At 34.0% G+C, this 19,389-nt stretch overlaps 3 protein-coding genes across 3 annotated transcripts; 2 read left to right on the forward strand and 1 right to left on the reverse strand.

Annotated features, from left to right (window-relative positions):
* The first annotated feature begins 831 nt into the window (after positions 1–831).
* Positions 832–1,621, forward strand: LOC149388160 (uncharacterized). Its single transcript, XM_089624223.1, has one exon. It carries the CDS (start codon positions 921–923, stop codon positions 1,362–1,364), a length of 444 nt encoding a protein of 147 aa, XP_089480349.1. The 5' UTR covers positions 832–920; the 3' UTR covers positions 1,365–1,621.
* Positions 1,622–7,771: 6,150 nt separating this feature from the next.
* LOC149388161 (26S proteasome regulatory subunit 8 homolog B-like) lies at positions 7,772–8,890 on the reverse strand. The gene is made up of 5 exons (XM_089622368.1): positions 8,804–8,890; positions 8,553–8,716; positions 8,177–8,333; positions 7,837–8,099; positions 7,772–7,790 (listed from the first exon to the last, which is right to left on the reverse strand). Exons 1-5 carry the CDS (start codon positions 8,888–8,890, stop codon positions 7,772–7,774), a joined length of 690 nt encoding a protein of 229 aa, XP_089478494.1.
* A 9,085-nt stretch (positions 8,891–17,975) lies between these two features.
* Positions 17,976–19,022, forward strand: LOC149388162 (uncharacterized). The gene is made up of 3 exons (XM_089622369.1): positions 17,976–18,697; positions 18,804–18,851; positions 18,960–19,022. Exons 1-3 carry the CDS (start codon positions 18,308–18,310, stop codon positions 19,020–19,022), a joined length of 501 nt encoding a protein of 166 aa, XP_089478495.1. The 5' UTR covers positions 17,976–18,307.
* The last annotated feature ends 367 nt before the right edge of the window (positions 19,023–19,389 follow it).

Consider the following 19,389-nt stretch of genomic DNA (forward strand, 5'->3'; position numbering starts at 1 on the left):
CAATCTCTGGAAAAATTATTCTTCCACAAATACTGATTTGGGATGAAAATTTCGACGGAAATTCTATAAAGATTTAAGTAAAAACATAATATATATAGAAAGATAAACTATCATCGATTGGTATAGATACCTAGTCTGCAGAAGGGGTCTTCATGGATACTTTGTCTGTTCTAATATTTTGGTGTATATAGAAACTAAATTTTTTATCACTAAATTACTCAATAGAAAACACTTAGATTAAATTAATATGGTATATATAGATAATCAGACATATATTTTGGTCAGAATTTGAAAGTAGCGAAACATTTACCCTCGTAATTAAAGAAATCTGCCACAAATCAATGATACTCACGTCACAAATTATCTTAATAACATATATATATATATATTATATAATATATATGTAAATTTGTATTGGCAACAGAAATTACGAAAGAAATAAAAAATCTTTCTTTTACCACTGTCGGCATCCAAGAGACTCGCCGATCGATGGATACTTTTTCGAAAATTTTGTAGGTGAGTTTAAATTTAAGCACATTGGTTCATTCTAGAATGAGTTTACTGTTCAACACATAAATCACTGACAATTTGTTATAAAGACGTTTTTACGTACTCTTAAGTCTTAATCATGATTTTGCCTTTCCATGCAACTATATAGTAGCGCCTTTTATAATAACCTAAGAAATAAATAAGAAAAGCTTGAGGTAGTTAGGGAATTCCCCACACACAGTGCTGCTCATTAAACTCCATATTTACTTCTCACAACCGCCTCTCCTGTACCGCTTTCCAACTCTGGCTATAAAAACCAATTACGCCTCACACTTCCCATAACACACTTCAAAACAAACCCTATATACTCACAAGAAAAGAAAAGAAACAACTCATTTCTATTTCTACTACTATTATTACTGATATAGTATATGATGAGAAAGGTTTGCGTTGCATTGGTCCTTGCCCTAGCTCTGGCTCATCACGCCGCGGCGAGAGACGTTCCCAAGGACGCCGGGCTCAAGGACCAGAAGAACTTCATCGGCTTCGGCGGCATGGGAGGCTACTCCGGCATCGGCGCCAACGGGCTTCCCTTTGCCGGCGCCGGAGCCGGGATCGGCGGAGCCGGCCCCGGCGGCGGGCTGGGAGGGATCGGCACCTTCGGTGGATTCGGCGGCGGCGGTGGCGGTGGAGGTCTCGGAGGGATCGGCGGCGGTGACGGAGGTCTCGGCGGGCTCGGCGGTGGCGGTGGAATCGGCGGACTCGGCGGTGGCGGTGGAATCGGCGGGATCGGCGGCGCCGGTGGGGTAGGTGGGCTCGGCGGCGGCGGTGGACTCGGCGGCGGAAGTGGCACCGGAGTTGTGCCGTTCCCTTGAAGGTTGAAGAAATAATTCCAAATTTAGTGTGTGTGATCACCGGAGTGTTTATTATCATTGTTGGTATTATTTTGTTCATTTTAGTTTAAGCATAGAGAGAGTACTATGTACGTAAGAGTACTTGTGATATGAAATGTGAGGTTTTCTTGTTTTGGTGGTCTTTACTTATCGTTATTATGCTTGTGTTTTGTTTATCATTTATGTTGTGTTAGAAAGGAAAGACAAAAAAAAAATATAGATATCTTTATCCTCGTGTATGTTTGTCCCTTTTTTTTATCTTTTTTTTTCCCTGCGAATATTGGGCCTAATTAATATGTTTGTTGTTAAAACACACATATCTGTTGACTTATCCGGTTGTGTATTTAAATTTCCGACAAATACGTATCAGAGATGTTGAAAGAAGATCAGGGGAATTCAATAATGCATGTGACAATTAATAGACGCGCGTACATAATTTAACGATTGCTACCCCAAAAATTATGTATTTATGATTATCATTTTTTTTCTATATATAAATAAACTGCAAGTGCGTATAAACAAAATGAAAGCGATGGATTAAAATTATGCCAAGCCTTTTCGATTGATGCTGTAGCAAATTATATATAGATTACAATGGTGGATAGAGCAAAATTCGTGTACTTTATAATGGCATGTGAAGTTGCTTAGAAATTTTATATAAAAAGTTATGGTCAGAATTAACCTTCCTTCTTTTTGTTAAAGTTAAATTACAAAGAAGCATATTACAGCTCCAAGTATATAGGTAGTGTGTTAAGATTCAAATATATATATATATATATATATATATATATATATATATATATATATATATATATAGTGACGGAGCCAGAAAAGCCCATCAGGGGGGTTAATTTGAAAAAAAAAAATTCAGGGGGGGTTTGATTGTAAAAAATTTATAAAAATTGGGCCAAAAGTATAAATTTTCAAGGGAAAAAATGTAAATTTTTTTTAAATGAGCAAAAAGTGCAAAAAAAAAAATTTTGAGGGGGGCTTAACCCCCTGCTAGGCCTATGAGGTAGTGTGTTGTGTCGGCTTGCATGCAACTATCATTATAGACGGTAACCATATTTTTTCTGTAGAATTAGACTATCACCTCATAATACATAAATATACAAGCAAAATAATAGTTCGTTGCTGCAGTTTGTTTGATGTATTTTTATAATTTTTTATGAAATAATTATATATGAATAATAAAAAATATTATAAATATAAATTCAAAAGTTACAAAAAAATGTTTGTTTGATGTATTTTTATTATAATTTTTTATAAAATAATTATATACGAATAATAAAAAATAATATAAATATAAATTCAAAAGTTACAAAAAAATATTTTCGTCGCTACACCGTAGAATAAATAGTGAATTGTTTTTAGATGAATAGTAAATTCTAACTCTCCTTTATATTTATAACATGTATATTGTAGTTGTTAGCTTCATTATCAACAATTTTTAATATTTTATACGGAGAACCTCCGCATTTAGTTAAAATTGACCAGTCGGTTGTTTTCCTCGTCTATAAAGTTCATGTCTAGGATTATTTTTTGATATGTTTCCTTTTCAATTATATCATTAAACCTTCAGATTTCACATCATACATGTTAGGCTTTGTGGTTCCTTAGAACTTTAATGCGCTAGGTCGATTAATGGCGGAGCTAGCTTAGTCCAAAGGGCTTGTAACTCCTTTTAATTTTAATGTTACGTATTTTATACAATTTTTAGTGTAAGATCGATCATAGGCTTATTTTATAAGCCCCCTCAAGAAATCTAAAGTATATTATATATATAAGTTTCTGCCACCTGGCTCTGCCATGTATACAGGCACGGATCCAGGTGGGGGCCAGCGGGGGCACGTGCCCCCACTCGGATCGTCGGGGAAAAATTTATAAATATAATTTTTTGTATATATTTATAAATAAAACGCTTTTATCACAATAAATAATACATTTTACCCAAAACTTTTTGAGACAACCTCTGGCCTGATGGTAAATGTGTTTTGAAAAAGCACAACTATGTCTACATCTAGGGTTCGAAACTCAATCATGTAGTTTTTGGGTTATAGTATTATTTTCTTGTACATAAATGGAATGATGTGTAAATAAATTTAAATATTATTATACTTTATTACTCATACTATTTTTCAGAATTTATGCTCTAGTTTATTTCATATAACTTAAATTCTCCATATTATAAACTCAGTAGGCTTAAAAAAACAACAGTAGATTATTTTATATGTTTATGGCTCAAGTTTAAGTACAATGTTGCTTTTAAAATGTATTTTTATTCAATTACTCTCAAATGGATTGAAATGTGGGGTTAAATAGTTTGAATTTAAAAATGCGGGTTCAAATACATTTAGCTAAGCTTATTTTTTTCCTTTGTCTATACCAGACATTTAAGTAGAGCTTGATAAGTAAATAACAAAATAGAAGACCGGTGGTTAGTTGATATCTCTTAGATCTAAAATTCAGTGCTCAATTTGAGCATTTTTTAAACTTTTATGATCTTATTATTATTATTATTCTTATATATATATATATATATATATGTGTGTGTGTGTGTGTGTGTGTGTGTGTGTGTGTGTGTGTGTGTGTGTGTGTGTGTGTGTGTGTGTGTGTGTGTGTGTGTGTGTGTGTGTGTGTGTGTGTGTGTGTGTGTGTGTGTGTGTGTGTGTGTGTGTGTGTGTGTGTGTGTGTGTGTGTGTGTGTGTGTGAGAGAGAGAGAGAAAGATCTTCACATAATTTATATTTTTAAATCTCTGCAATGCCCATTTTACATTTCACTTATGTATCTTTATTTCATATAAGATTTAATAAAATTATAAACGTATTTGAAGTTGAATGATAATGTTATTTTTTTTTTCTTTTTAAAATAAACTACACTGATAACGTTAACCGTTATTTTTAGGGTTATTAAGTTATATAGCCACACGGTTATAGTGAATTGAGATATAGCCCACCTTTCGTTAATTTCTTGTAAATAGTCAAGTTAACTTATTAACATATTAATAAAAGACTTATTTAATCTATCTAAACATGTAAAAAAGGTAGTTAATAGACTACAACACATGCAAGTTGGCTATTTACAAAGTATTTACTAAAGGTTGGCTAATTTACAATTTCTATAGTTTAGGTGGCTTATGTAGCCAATTTTTTATTTTTTTTTATTGATAATTTTGAAAAATTGAAATATATACATGATATTTCATTATAATTGTGCCCCCTCTGAGTTTCATCTCTGGATCCGTCACCGCATGTATATATATATATATATATATATATATATATATATATATATATATCTGTGTGCTTGTGTGTGTATATTTTATATATCATGAATAATGAGCTAGTGATTAATAAAGTTCTTTAATAGAAATACGCCAAATCAAGATCACCAATTAACCGCAGCAAATTGAATGTAATTAGTAAGTTCATGATGCTCTTTGGAATACTTCTATCTAATGATGCAGTAAATTATAATTAACAGTGGATTTGTATTCTACAATTAAGACATATACACAACCACCTACGTATGATATATTAATATATGTATATTATCGTGGTCAAGATTGGATGAGTAAGCAGGTGTGAGTGAGGGGAGACATAAATTATATGGTCTGACAATCTTCGTGAGTCTTATAAATGACAGCCTTAGAAAAAAAAAAAAAAAAAAAAAAAAAAAAAAAAAAAAAAAAGGTTATAAAATGGGGTTTTAAATACGTCTGGTGAAAACAATTAATAAGATGTCCCACTGTTAGCTTGTAAAAGCGACGCGTGTCCGAAACCTACCTTTCACTCACAAGTGGTAGCTAGGTTCTATTCAATTTAACGTGTCCTTCTAAATATAATAACACTGGCTACTCAAACAAAACTAAATTAAAAATGTCCATCTAGTTGGAAATTAAACTTGTAATCAATCTTGCCTAACATAAAAATTTCAAAAAACTAGAAAATATTCGATTTAAACGTTTGATATTACTAAATAGCCAAGGTTCAATAAATATTAAGTAAATAACAAATTTTATATATTTACAAACGTAAATATTAAGTAAATAATCACTTACGTGTAAACTGTGGGTCAAAACTAAAGGAAAGGTGTGAGCATACTGAAATCATTGTTAAAGGTGATATCCTCGGAGCTCGGAGGTAGGAATGACAATTTTATTCATCTACTCACTTATCCGTGAGATTTTATCCGTCACGAATAAGATTTTACTCGAATAAATGGAGAATGGGTAAGATACAAATATTATCCATTATAAATTATATGAATATGAGTAAAGTATGATATGATTTTTAAGTACATTACCCAAAATCCTATCCATACCCTACCCACGTGAAATTATCACTATAATTATGAATTTTAATCAAATTTTAGTGTATGTATTTATTAATTTAAGTATTTCATTAGATTTTTATTTTAAGTATTTTTTGATTTTTTTGATTTTTTATTAATAAATATAATATTAAATGGGTAATAAAATACTTTTAGGTTATGTTGTACCTTTTAGAGTTTTACTCAGACTTAGACCCATGAACAATAAGTGGGTATGAATATGGTATGATTTAAAAAGAAAATCGTGGGTATGGTTTGTTTTGCAGAACTCTACCCAGACCCTATCCATTGACATCCTTACTCGGAGGTGGTAGTTTTATTATTATTATTTATTATTATTATTATTATTAGGGACGGACGTACGTGCTAGCCTCAAGAGGTCCGAGCTCCCCCAAACAAAAAATTTCAGGTTAAATTTTTTTTTTTTTAGCTTAAATTAAATTTTGCCCCCCCCCCCCCCCCCCCCCCCCAAGTTCTGGATTAATATTATTATCATGTTCAAGATGTAATTACCGTAAATCATTATGCATGATTATGTTTCTAAGTACGTATTGTGTACCCTCTTATAATTAAGATAGCGGGTTAATTATATACTACGAATTATCCGCACCCAAATTTATTTTTACTGAAAATAAATAAAACTACTACATATGGAAATATATATCCACAATTACTTCTACACAAGTACTGCTTTTCCCTACAGATTTCACCGAGATCTGCCCATCAATTTCTCATTAGGTTTCAATAAATATGTTGTGGATAAGACAAAAGTGGTTTTTATGGTCAAAGGTCAAATAAGGTCAGGTGGGCCCAATACAATTTCTTTTGTTTTAAAGTTTTCGCCGTCACCACGCACATGACTGATCAGCAAATTTTCAAGTCTTTTTTATTATGTAGTATTCGATACATTTGTATGTATATGAAGTAGTTAGCTTGTTACAAGTTTTATAGTGTACTAAAAATAGAAGAATGCTATGCTCATATTCGAAATTAGACATCACTGGAGTTGAATCTTTCTAGAGTCCCAAAAAAAAACTAGTTCTCTCCTATGGATGAAGAGCGAGAGAGAAATCCGGTCAAATATATTTCGATATCTCTGTAAGACTGTAACTGTTAATCTCTCAAGAGTCTAACTGTCTTTATTGATTACTTTATTGTCTCGTTAATTTTTGAACAATATCTAAAATTATGCAGCAGTTTATCTCCGTAGTGAATTATGTATTCATTCTTCATCAATATCATCAATAATACAGTTTTTGTTCTAATAAAAACTTTGAGAATTTTTTATTTATTTAAATTAAATGGTATTGAAGGATAATAATAATTGGGTTATATAGCAATATAGCCACCCAGCAAAAGCGATTTTGGATTTGGCCATCATTTGGTTAATTTCCGGTTAATAGCCACACTCATTTATTTACAGTATAACAAAATACCAAAATGACATCAACTGTTCCCGTCCATTTACATACCGAAAATAAAAACATTTAAAATAAATATACGGATAATAACTAGTTATTAACACTAGTACAAAAAAGACCTTTGGGTGCGACTTTTTTCGCACCCAAAAATCAATTTTCGCACCCAAAGATATCTTTAGGTGCGACTTTGGGTGCGACTTTTCCGCACCCGAAAGTCCGCACCTAAAAATCTTGGGTGCGAAAAGTCGCACCCAAAAGTCTTGACTTTCGGGTGCGACATTTAGGTGCGACTTTCCGCACCTAAAGTCGCACCTAAAAAGTCACCAAAATCCATGAAAAATACGGTAAAAGAGCATTGGGTGCGACTTTGTCGCACCCGATAGTCATTTGTGGGTTAAAAGAAATAGTGCTTAAGATGTCGCTCTATTATAAAGTGACTTTAAATCTTAAAAAACCTAATTATTAGCAGTGCTTTAGTTGTCACCTGATTTAAAAGTGACTTCGATTCTTAATATATTTATAAAAATACAAAGCATTTCAAGTAAAGATTTAGGATTTGGAAAGTGGTCCTGAATGTTTCAACACGTCAAGTTCAATAACCATTTCAAGTAAAAGGAAAACATATTACCAATATTTCAATGCACATTGTGACCACTAAACATTGAATGGATGAACTTGAAAAAAAAAACAAAAACAAAACAATGTTGGCGAGGGAGAAAGGAACATGGGTCTTGGTGGTGACGTCGCCGGAGAAGCATGTCTGTGGGAAGAAGCGGATTCGGAGGGGGTTTGGGGGAGGGCGGTCCAGCAGCAGAGGGCGTTGGAGACGGAGTCGCGGACGGGTTTGACTTTGTCGAAACGACAACACTCCAGCGACCGCACACACTCGGCCCTGAAATGCCCCAACCCCTGGCTCGCACCCAGCTCCCCCAACGCCTCCGCAACCGCCTTCCTCGTCTTGATCTGAGGATAATTTTAAATGAATAAATAAAACCAGATAATGCAAGTTCATATCTTCTCTACAGCTACATAGAATATACCTTGATCTTGTTTGATGCTTCAAATCCATCCAACTGGTTAAGAAGCTCCAGCATAGTCCTCTGAACCTCGCTGTCTCCGTTGCCACTGCCTGATTCCATTCTCGCAGATCCAATACTATCGATTTCATCCATGAAGATGATAGATGGAGCGTGCTCTCTGAAACAGAACAGTACGAGTGTATGTGAGAACCTTGGCTGATGAATTTCAACTCAATATTTCTCTGTTAAATGAAAATACAGCAATCTTATCACACTATGGAAACCAGCTTGACCAAATGAGGCAAACAGAGTGGTCAAAATAGAGTACAATTGACACGGTGTAAAAGAGGGAAAGAAGATACTGAACATGATGAACAAAGGTATAGACCAAACCAACCTCGCCATGACGAAAAGCTCTCTGACCATTCTGGAACCTTCTCCGATGTACTTTTGGTCCAACTCAGAACCGGACACCCTAATGAAAGTACAATCAGTGTGATGAGCCACAGCTCTAGCCAGAAGTGTTTTCCCAGTCCCAGGTGGACCATACAGCAAAACTCCCTATCACACAGAAATATAATAGTTAAAGCTAACGACAAAATTGATCATGAATGAGGTAGCCAATTAAATTCCTTTGGTTGTTATTACCTTTGGTTGAGCTATTCCAAGGCTCTCAAACAATTCGGGATGCTTGATCGGAAGCTCAATGACCTGAGGAAAATAAACACAAACCATGTGAGAAAGAAACGAAGGAGCAACACAATGACTCGGAATCCATAAAAGAACTTATCAAAAGCTCGTGAAGGGCAGGTTGTAGTATGCGTGTAAGTTTACTGTCTCGGTAAGGTATATGTCCCCTGTATTAGTAGTGATTGTTATATTTGTTTAAACATAGTAACTTGTTTTAAGGAAAATGACTACTTGTAAGGCTAAGAAAATACCTAGTCTTTTGACCGTCACTAAGTTTGTTAATCACATTGCCAAGAACTATTAAGCTCTTGTTAATGTGTTTTCCCTCCTTCAAACGTACTCCACCGGCACCAGTTTTAGCGATTCTCTCAGACCCAGCTAAATCGACCAAATTCTACATTTGACGCAGTGGAAATAACTTATAGAAGAACAGCATCAATTATGCAAACTGAACTTAAAAAAAAAATTGGTAATGAACAAAATTGGACAATGCAAAATATTCAACCCTACCAAGACTGACACACGAATTGCATCGGAACTTAACTCATCATCAGAAGAGTCGGCGTCCTTCCCCTTGCTTTCTATTACCTTCACGTGGATGTTACCAAAAATCAATTTCTTAACAAGGATAAACAAATTTCATTACCCATATAAATAGGAAATCTATTGAGGACAAACCATTCTAAATATTGTGTGGGATCTGCTACTTCGGATATACATGTTTGTTTCGCCAAAGTGCCTATTAGCTGCAAGAAGTGGATACAAGAAGAAACATAATTAATTCATTATCGTACCAGATCACATGTAAAACAGCTTGGTTCAGCAACAATTTCACTCTACACACCTTCTCCTGATTCAAGCAGCTTTAACACTTGTTCGGCATTGTTGACAACTTCTTCTCTTATCCCAGCAACAAAAACACCACGCTACAAAAGAGAGAAGAAAGAAACTCAATGGATTTTCGTAAATATTTCTTCAACTGCCCGGTGGATTATTCCTGGGTCTCTGTCTGAACCGTTCATGGTGAAAGTCTTTCCACTGCTCGTCTGTCCGTAGGCAAACGCAGTTCCTACAAAAAAATAAAAAAAACGAGAGGCTTCGTTGTCTCATAATTCAGTGACATTGTTGAAATGTGCCATATCAATTACAATTCAATCAAACCAATTTAAGCTTCATTGCTAAAATATGCAAACGAAAATTCACTTTTCCTAGATACTACAAAAAGCTTTAATTTTATACACAAAAAAAGATTCTTACTATCTGATCTACTAAATGTAAATAAACTTGAAAAAAAAAAGCTGTTTAATGAACTCTCTAAGCTGAGAACATTGAAAGTATATAATCATTGCTGTAAATCAGTATCGAATCCATTTTAACAAATAAAATATAGAGCGAACACTAACCATTGAAACCTTGAAGAGCAGCTTTGATAATATCCTTGATGAGAACCTCATACACCATAGAATTTGAGCAAGTATCGTCGAAAACATGGTCTTCAAATCAAATCACAAAATCAGTTGAAATGAAATCAGAAAGGCGACATAAATAAAGATAGAGATAGATAGATAGATAGAGAGAGAGAGAGAGAGAGTACCAAATGCGTAAGAGAGTCCAGAGACCGGAGTGCCGTGAGATCGATGTAGAGAAACGCGGTTTTCGTCGATCTTCCAGAAAGTTCCACCGGGATACTCCACCGAGAAACAAATTTTCATAAATAAACTCCAATCAACTCCCGGACGTTACTTCTCTCGCTCTCCGGCGTCTCCTCGTGGGCGGCGCGCTCAGCGGCTCGCGGCGGCGCTCGCTTCTTCTCAGCCCGCGCGCGCGTCCAGTGGCCCGGTCTCGGTGGCTGTCGGCCTCGCTCTTCCTCCGCCGGCTCACTCCCTCGCTCTCTTCCTCTCTCTCGGTCTCTCGGTCTCCATTGGCCGATACTCTTCTCTCGGCTCTCTCTCTCTCTCTCATTCTCTCGGTCTCTCTCTTTCCCTTTATAATCGCAATTTTTTTTTCCGAGTGATTTAATTTCCTCATTGGTTATCATGGCTCTAGTGATGCACAACAACTAGTGTGATAAAGTCCAAAGCTCTAAATTTAGAGTAGCATACGAAACAGAATAGGAATCAAAGAATAAATCGATGGTCTAATAAGAAGTGAAAAAAACTCCTCACAGTCAATTCAACAAACACACGGCAGGCAAATAATAATCGTGTTTCTTACAATTTAATCTGAATGACATTCCAAACTGTCAAAGTTAATTCAACAAACACATGGCTGATAATTGACAGAGCCATATAGCATTAGTATCTCTAACCCAAATGAAATCAAATTAAAAATCTACGGCGCATATATTTTTTTACCTCTACTTCTCTGATGACCATGGACCCGAATCCACCATATCGGCGCGACCACAGCTACCTCGGAGCATTCTCATTCAGCGGCGAGGTTCGTTCTCCGTGCGGAGGAAGAATGGAAAGAGAGGGAAATCGTGAAATAAAGGGATAGGTGAAGTTGAGAAGGGTTGAGAGAGAGGCTTAAAAGGGAAATTCTAATTTACCTTAATCAGATTTTAAAGTTACTCGACATGCCAAACATATCACATCGCGCAGCGGAAGACGGCGGCGATGGACTAGGGTTCGGGGCCTGGACGGCGGCTCTCTCTCTCTCATTCTCTCGGTCTCTCTCTCTTTCCCTTTCTCTCTTCTTTTCTTTTCTTCTTTCTTTTTTCCTTTCCCGAGTCTTTGGTGAAAACAAATAAGAGGGAATCCCTAAAAAAAAACAAACAAATAAGAGGGAACAAAATCCCGCTAAATTTTTAGACCAAATGTTTTGGACTTTTGGGTGCGACTTTGTCGCACCCAAAGGTATGTTTTGGACTTTTGGGTGCGACTTTGTCGCACCCGAAGGCAAGATAAACTTTTGGGTGCGACGTTTCGCACCCAAATTTAAAAAAATCAGCGAAATTTTTTGTGCGACTTTAGTGACATTTGGGTGCGAAAATTCGCACCCGAAAGTAATTTTGGTGCGACTTTTAGGTGCGAAAAGTCGCACCCAAAAGTCATCCGCACCGAAAAACTGTATTTGTTGTAGTGTAATGTCAGTAACTGCTCCCGCTATTCAAGGTAAGGAAATTAAAAGACTTTAATGAGATAACCAAAACCTCTCTCTCTCTCTCTCTCACAATCTCACCGCTGAAAAAATAAAAGAAAAAAAAATCGCCCATTTCTCTGCCCCAAAACACGCGACGAAGAAGAAGAATCCCGAAGTTCAATCACCATCTCCGATGAAAATTCAAGAAAATAAGAACCCAGGCACGCAAATTTTCTGCAGTTATCGAAAGAAGAAGGCGTCGGAAATTTTCAGAGAACAAGTTCAAGGTATTTTCCCGAGTTTCTATTACAATTTTTTTTCCTAAAATGGCGATTCTACCATTTTTGCTCGGGATTTTCTGAAAAACTGTTTTGTTTTTGGACTGATTTAAAAAAAAAATTGTTAATGAGGCATCACCGAAGTCGGAGCGAAGGAGGATCGGGATCTGACGCCGGTCCTGAGTTCTCGCGGAGCAAAAGTCTGGCCACCATGATTCGAGGTTGTTACATGGTCGGGATTGCAAAAGCCTGCGAGAAGGCTCCGACGCCAAAGGAAGATGGGTCGGTGATTTGCGTGACGAGCAATATGAGTTTCAATGGTTATTTGGTTGTACAGAATAGGATGATTCGTTTTTGTTCGGATGATGTATATTCGTGTAAATACAAAGCATATTTACAGTATATCCGTGTAAATACAAAGCATATTTACAGTATATCTGTGTAAATACAAAGCATATTTACAGTATATCCGTGTAAATAAAAAACATATTTACAGTATATTAATTGTAAATACAAAGTTTATTTACAGTATATTCGTGTAAATAAAACTGAAAAATCTGTAACAATAAATGAAGAATATATTTACAGATTTTATCCGTATTGAATTACCACGAAAATAGAAACTAATTAACTAAAGTCAACGCTGAAAACTTCCAAATACATAACAATAAATGCGCTGGAAACTTTCAAAATCTGCAGGAAATTTCAAATTTGAAAACTTCCCTATTCGGTTTCATTATTTGATTTGAAATTTGAAAAAAAAAACAGTCTAATTAAAAAAATCTGCCGAATTAAATAAGGGCAAAAATGTAAACCTAATTTAATTAATAAGCTGTCATGTAAGCAATATGGCTATTTACAGGAAATTAACGAAATGTTGGCTAAAAAAAAATTGATAGTGTTTAAGATGGCTACGCAGCCAATTATTTGATAATAATTTTCCGAACAACTCTGTGTTTGTACATGTGTTTATCACTTTTTAGTATTTCTCATCATTTGACTATCAAAAGTGTTGGAATTAAATAAATAAATAATATTTATTTATTTACATGTGTATGGCTGATTTGTGGTAACAATTTGAGTGGGCTCCACTCATCGGATTTAAATAATTCCAAGTGATATGGATTCCTCGTAACGAGAGGTATAATATTGAATATTTGTTTGCCAAAATCGGACCTAGGATGAATGAGAAATTGATGCTCAAAGTAGGCTAAAGAAACACATTTATGTTGTGTTGTGGAAGTGGAATACCAAGAGTCCCACATTGAATGGGGATGTGTGTTGTGGTAGTGTTTAAATACTATCATCTTTAATTAGTGTATATCCAAGTGCAAGAGAGGAGAGTGTGTGTGGGTTAACCCTTAACCCCTCACGCGCGCCGCCGCCGAGCCGAGCCGAGCCGGGCCGGGCTTCGGGTTTAGGGAATGTCTCGGTCTCGGGCTTTCTTTTTACTACAAATTTCACTTCTGAAAGTTTAATTCCTCAACTAACTTGTGCGTTATTTTGGAAATAAAAACTTGTATCCGTGCATTAAGACCTGGCCGGTTTGAATATGTGCATTATGGATGAGTAACCGTGCATTAAGGCTGACGGGTTGTAACCTCTCATTTATCACGAATTATGGAGCATAATTGAGCTTAATGATACCTGTTTAGAGTTGTTGCTCAGGGTATAGCGTATGCCTATAAAAGGTTGATCTTCATCTCATTTCAAACACATCGAATCCATATATCTCCCACTGTTCCCGAACTTCCTTCTTTCCCAGAAAATTTTCTTTCGGTTTCGTGGTGATAGTTTCTGACACAGGTTCTAGTTCGCCGTTGATACACCAAGTGGTGCCTTTTTGTGTCTTGTTGTCGTTGTATCCTGGGAGGCTGTCGTCCAAGTAATCCTGCACCTGAGGAGGGCGATAAAAAGCTTCAAGGAAACCGTCCAACGGGCCTCGACTCTTTCCTTGCCATCTTCTTGCTTTGCGTTACTATTTCCGGTTTTTGTTAAATTTTTATTTCCTTGCTTCTGTCTTTATTGCTAACAAAAAGTACATATATATATATATATATATATATATATATATATATGTAAATAAGAACTTAAATGATAAATTTATTAAGTATATTCAGTTGTTTATAAATTTATGACTTAAGTATTCTTTTGTTTCAAGGGTAAGAAAACTAACTCTACAAACCTAATAGATCTTCCTTAAATTAAAAAAAAAAAAAAAACCCCTAATACATCTACTTACAGGTTTAAGCCAATATGAGTTGCTCGAGGCTTTCAATAAACACTTGGAATTGATTATTTTTATAATTTTAGCTCAATGAAAGGTCTTGCTATTATCTTTGGTTGCGACATCCAACAAGTGGTTATAAATAATGCTTTTTTGAATGGAGACCTTAAGAATAGTGTCCGTGGTTGTATTGCTCTCATCGTCCTTTGTATGTGTGCAAGCTCAATAAGACTTTGTGTGGGATTCGACATGCTCCGCGAGCATGGTATGCTCAACTCACAAAAGCCTTTAATTTTTTTTTTTTTTTTTTTTTTTTACTTATAGACCTTTATCTTTAGCTAATACCAAATTTATTGGCTTAAATCGATCTATTCGCTAAGTTTGGCGTTTTTCTATATATATAGTCATCTTGTTTGTAATAATAATGCCGGAACTGGCTCTTTAACACCTCTAAATATTATATTGTCTTTTACATCGTTCAGTTCGTTCAAGAGAAGGTGCTCTAAGCACTCACTATTATTCAATATAGCCCTATTGGCAAGACCAAACTATTGTCAATTTCTCCTTCTTTTATATATATATATATATATATATATATATATATATATATATGTATATATATATGTATGTATATATATGTATATATATATGTATGTATGTATCCTAAGCTTCACTTGGCTTGGTTTAGCTTGAACGAGTGAATTTGCCCGCGCGTTGCTGCGGGTTAAATGAACAAAAAGTCACTTTTAAATTTTTTAGACATTATAATCGTGATTTTATTATAATAGATAAATATTATATGAATCGTATATATTAATTATGTTTGTAATACGTAAACATATATATATATATATATATATATATCATCATTGTATATGTCTCGTATTACAAATAAAGCTATGACGATAACATAGACAATTATTTTAACCCATTCCTATAAAATATTTCTTTCCGTGATCCTTTTTTTCAATATCGAATATATATATCACAACCGGTGGTGTGATGCATTTTGATTATCTTCATAATTACATTACAATTATAATACTAATATTTTAACACACAAAAAACATTACAATTAAAGTGCAACAAATAAATTAAAAATCCAAATTTGTAAATGTTATTAAAATAATAGCTTAAGCTTAAAGTAAATATATAAAATACATTAATACTAACAATTATCATTTGATCATGTCACATAACGTAGTTTGAAAATAAATCAACACAACTACAAATGTTTTCATAAATGCACAACATTTTTTTAAATTAATTTTTTCTAATATTAATATATAACTTTAGTAATTTTTTTTACTATTTATTTGTACATTTTATTTATTTATTTATTTTTAAATAACTTGAGTTTGCATTAATTTTTAACATGTTAGAATATACTTTAGAGAAATTGCTTAATCTGTCACCAATTTCATAACATTTTCCAATTTTCCACCAAATTACTAATTTTTCCCAAAATTAATGCCACAATCTATGTCAACAATGTTGACATCTATGTTTGTCCTTCACTATTAAATGTCAACATTGTTGACATAGAGGTGGCATTTTGGGAAAAATTAGTCTTTTGGTGGAAAGTGGGAAAATGTTATGAAATTAGTGGCAAATTAAGCAATTTCTCTATACTTTAATCGTAAAATGATGGCGAGTTAATTTTTAATTTTATCAAATGAATAGATAATATAAATCACTGAGCGTTATTAATAGAAATAAAACAAATTAGAAGGTTATTTATAATTTTACATAAATAAAAAAAATTGAGTAGCGGTTTAACAATATATATATATATATATATATATATATATATATATATATATATCACATAAACCTTAAAAAGAAATTGTGTGTATCTAGTATTTGTATATTTTTCTTACACACATGGCAAATTCTACAACCGCCTATTATTATTATTATTATTATTATTATTATTATTATTATTACTATTATTATTTATTTATTTATTTATCTAACTTGATTTTTTTAATTCTCGATTACTTCATATATCTTTCTATATGCCGTTATATGATCATTATATATGAGGAAAATATTTTTTATTATCGCTATGAGGGTACAAATCTTTAATTACCAATTAAAATATTATGTCATTGATAATTGAAAATTTGATAAAAATGAATGAGTTTAATAACATATATGAGTGCGTTTATATTATTAACATATATGTATTATGTATTTATTTTATCATGTATTGTCATTTGTTTATTTAAATTTTGTAAATATAGTATTACAATTTATTTTACTATGTTAATATCAATTAGTGAGTTATATTTATCTAGTAAAATTGATAATAACTGCTCTATTTTTATTATAATTTAACTTATACCCTAATTATTTAAAAATACTAAAACTCGAGCAATCTAAAATGATTAAATAACATATTATTCAATGATACAACCAAACCCTTAATTTAAATACTAAAATTATATATATATATATAACTTTGAATTTGTAAGTTATTGTCCATATCACCAAGCATGTTATAAAATGAATGTTAGTGACAAACTATCCTGTCTTATTTTCTCATTTAAAATATTGTCCAAACATGGTATTTTAACTCACAGCAACGGCATTCAAAAAAAGAGATCTGGGTCCTACTTAAGTTAACATTTTTTTTTTCCTTTTTTATGAATTGTTTTCTTTCTCGTTATATGAATTTGTTTCAGTTTTTCTTTTTTTTTCTTTCTTTTTTTCTTTTTTGTCTGTAGCCCACAACAACGTGGCTTTTGATGGATGGAAGAGATGGTAAACAAATAATTTGATTGGATAGACATTTTTCTGTTTTATACTGCTGTTTTTGTTTTCCCTGTTGTTGCAACTTGCATTGTTACACCACTATTTTTAATCGGATTAAAAAAAATATCCATTTTATTGTTATAATTTGATTGATCCTCAAAGTTTATACAGTGATATTGTACCTCTCTTTAGTATTACTGCTGTTTTTGTTTTCCCTGTTGTTGCAACTTGCATTGTTACACCACTATTTTTAATCGGATTAAAAAAAATATCCATTTTATTGTTATAATTTGATTGGTCCTCAAAGTTTATACAGTGATATTGTACCTCTCTTTAGTATATATAGAATGGGGTATTAGAAGACACAAGCATTTTACCCTGCGCGCTGCAGCGGGAATTAAATTTTATAAACTTGTAATATTTTGAAGAAATTTAGGTTTTACAAAAGATATATATAAAAAAAAATTGTAATGGACTATAAAATACACGTGTACTTTGAAATAAAAAATGTAATAATAAAAATAAAATTTTAAGCATAATTATGACCTTTTATTCATATTCATAAAAGATTATTATATACAATAAAATATAGAGATTTGTTACTAGTTAGCCAGTTTATACGAGGGAGAGTTTAAAATTATAGCCAAACTATCAATTTATTAAAGATAATGGCCAATATTTAATTGGGATGTCAAAAATACCCTTTTACCCAATTTTTTATTATCGTTCCTCTTCTTCTCTAGAGATCTCGTCCTTCTTATTCTTGTACAAAAATGGCGTCTATTCCAGAACCAACAAACAAACCATCGTCAACATAGATTAGGTTATTTTATCCTATCTCATCCACCCGATCTAAGCTCGGTCCTCCGTCTTGCTGCCTAGGGCTTTCATGACCACGGTCTTGGCCTCGCGGCAATTGTAGACATGTAGCGAGGCCTGCGACGGCGCGATGGTAGTATTTGCCGGAGCTATCGAAATATACACTGCGACATCGATTGTCGGAACGACGCTGACTATTAGGAATCTTGATGGTGGAAGATCCATCGACATTGGTTATCGGAGAAGACAGAAAGGAAGATATAATGTTTGGATCAGTGATCGTACACGGGGGAGGACATGATTCACGGAGATCTAGTTATCCGGCTCGGTGGATCTCCGTTCCATTGGAGATTCTGCGGCGAGTACGCTCCGATGACTCCGGCGGCGGCGATCTGCAACCGAACTACATGTCTGACACGATCGACAGAAAGCATCGTCCGAATCGAGAACGCCACGGCCGAGGCTTCGACAGAGAGCATCGTCCCCGTCGACGAGCCGAGAGAAACCGATGCCTCCGCTGATGGCGCAGAGTCTGAACCAGAGCCGGAATCTGAGTCGGAGGCCGAGCCAAGGCCGAGATTTCTCCCGGAAGAGCTCTCGAGAAGCGTGGTGGTTCTCGAGTGCGAGTCGTCGGCGCTCGGCGGAACTTGCGATGTCCACATCATCGGAACCGCTCACGTCTCCTCGGTATTTTTTCATCCCAGTGTTTTGATTCCGATTTGTTCTTGAGGAAATTAGAATTTTTGTGATTCCAAATTCAAGTCTTTATGGTTTTTTCTTGTTTGTCTTATAGGAGTCTTGCAGAGAGGTTGAGGCTATTATCCGGTATTTGAAACCTGAGGTGATTTTTGTTAAGTCGCTTTATTTATTTATTTATTATAGACTCGTAGTGTTTGAAGTTTGTTTCTTGAAGATCTGTGATCGCAAATGAAAGTCTTTCTGTTTTCAGTGGTCGAATAACACTTCAATTGAAAATAGGATTTACTATTATATTTACTATAGAAATGAATGATTTACTTAATGATTAATATGATTTACTGTCGGATTTACTGTACTCGATTGTTCACGAAAATAATTAGTAAATCGTATTTACTGCTAGATTAACTAGTCTTCATCTCTGATGTGAAAATGAAAGAGATGAGCGATATAAAGAGAAGAGCGATACAATAGTAAATTGGATTTACTGTTATATTTACCATAGAAACGAATGATTTACTCAATGGTTAATATGATTTACTGTCGGATTTTTAGTCCTCGATTGTTCAAGGAAATAATTAGTAAATCTTATTTACTGTTAGATTAACTAGTCATATTTACTATAGAAACGAATGATTTACTCAATGGTTAATATGATTATTGTCGGATTGATAGTCATCGAT

Source organism: Urtica dioica, chromosome 8 (assembly GCF_054948205.1).
Source record: "Urtica dioica subsp. dioica isolate 48M chromosome 8, U.dioica_male_clone48M_v1_H2, whole genome shotgun sequence".
In the NCBI taxonomy this organism is placed as follows: domain Eukaryota; kingdom Viridiplantae; phylum Streptophyta; class Magnoliopsida; order Rosales; family Urticaceae; genus Urtica; species Urtica dioica.

Coding starts and splice junctions, on each gene's coding strand:
- LOC149388160 (XM_089624223.1), top strand. CDS start 921: ATGATGAGAAAGGTTTGCGTTGCATTGGTCCTTGCCCTAGCTCTGGCT.
- LOC149388161 (XM_089622368.1), bottom strand. CDS start 8,890: ATGGTTTGTGTTTATTTTCCTCAGGTCATTGAGCTTCCGATCAAGCAT. Junction 8,717..8,803: donor TTGGAATAGCTCAACCAAAG/GTAATAACAACC, acceptor TCTGTGTGATAG/GGAGTTTTGCTGTATGGTCC. Junction 8,334..8,552: donor GAGCTTTTCGTCATGGCGAG/GTTGGTTTGGTC, acceptor GTTCTGTTTCAG/AGAGCACGCTCCATCTATCA.
- LOC149388162 (XM_089622369.1), top strand. CDS start 18,308: ATGATTCACGGAGATCTAGTTATCCGGCTCGGTGGATCTCCGTTCCAT. Junction 18,698..18,803: donor GAACCGCTCACGTCTCCTCG/GTATTTTTTCAT, acceptor TTTGTCTTATAG/GAGTCTTGCAGAGAGGTTGA. Junction 18,852..18,959: donor TCCGGTATTTGAAACCTGAG/GTGATTTTTGTT, acceptor TTCTGTTTTCAG/TGGTCGAATAACACTTCAAT.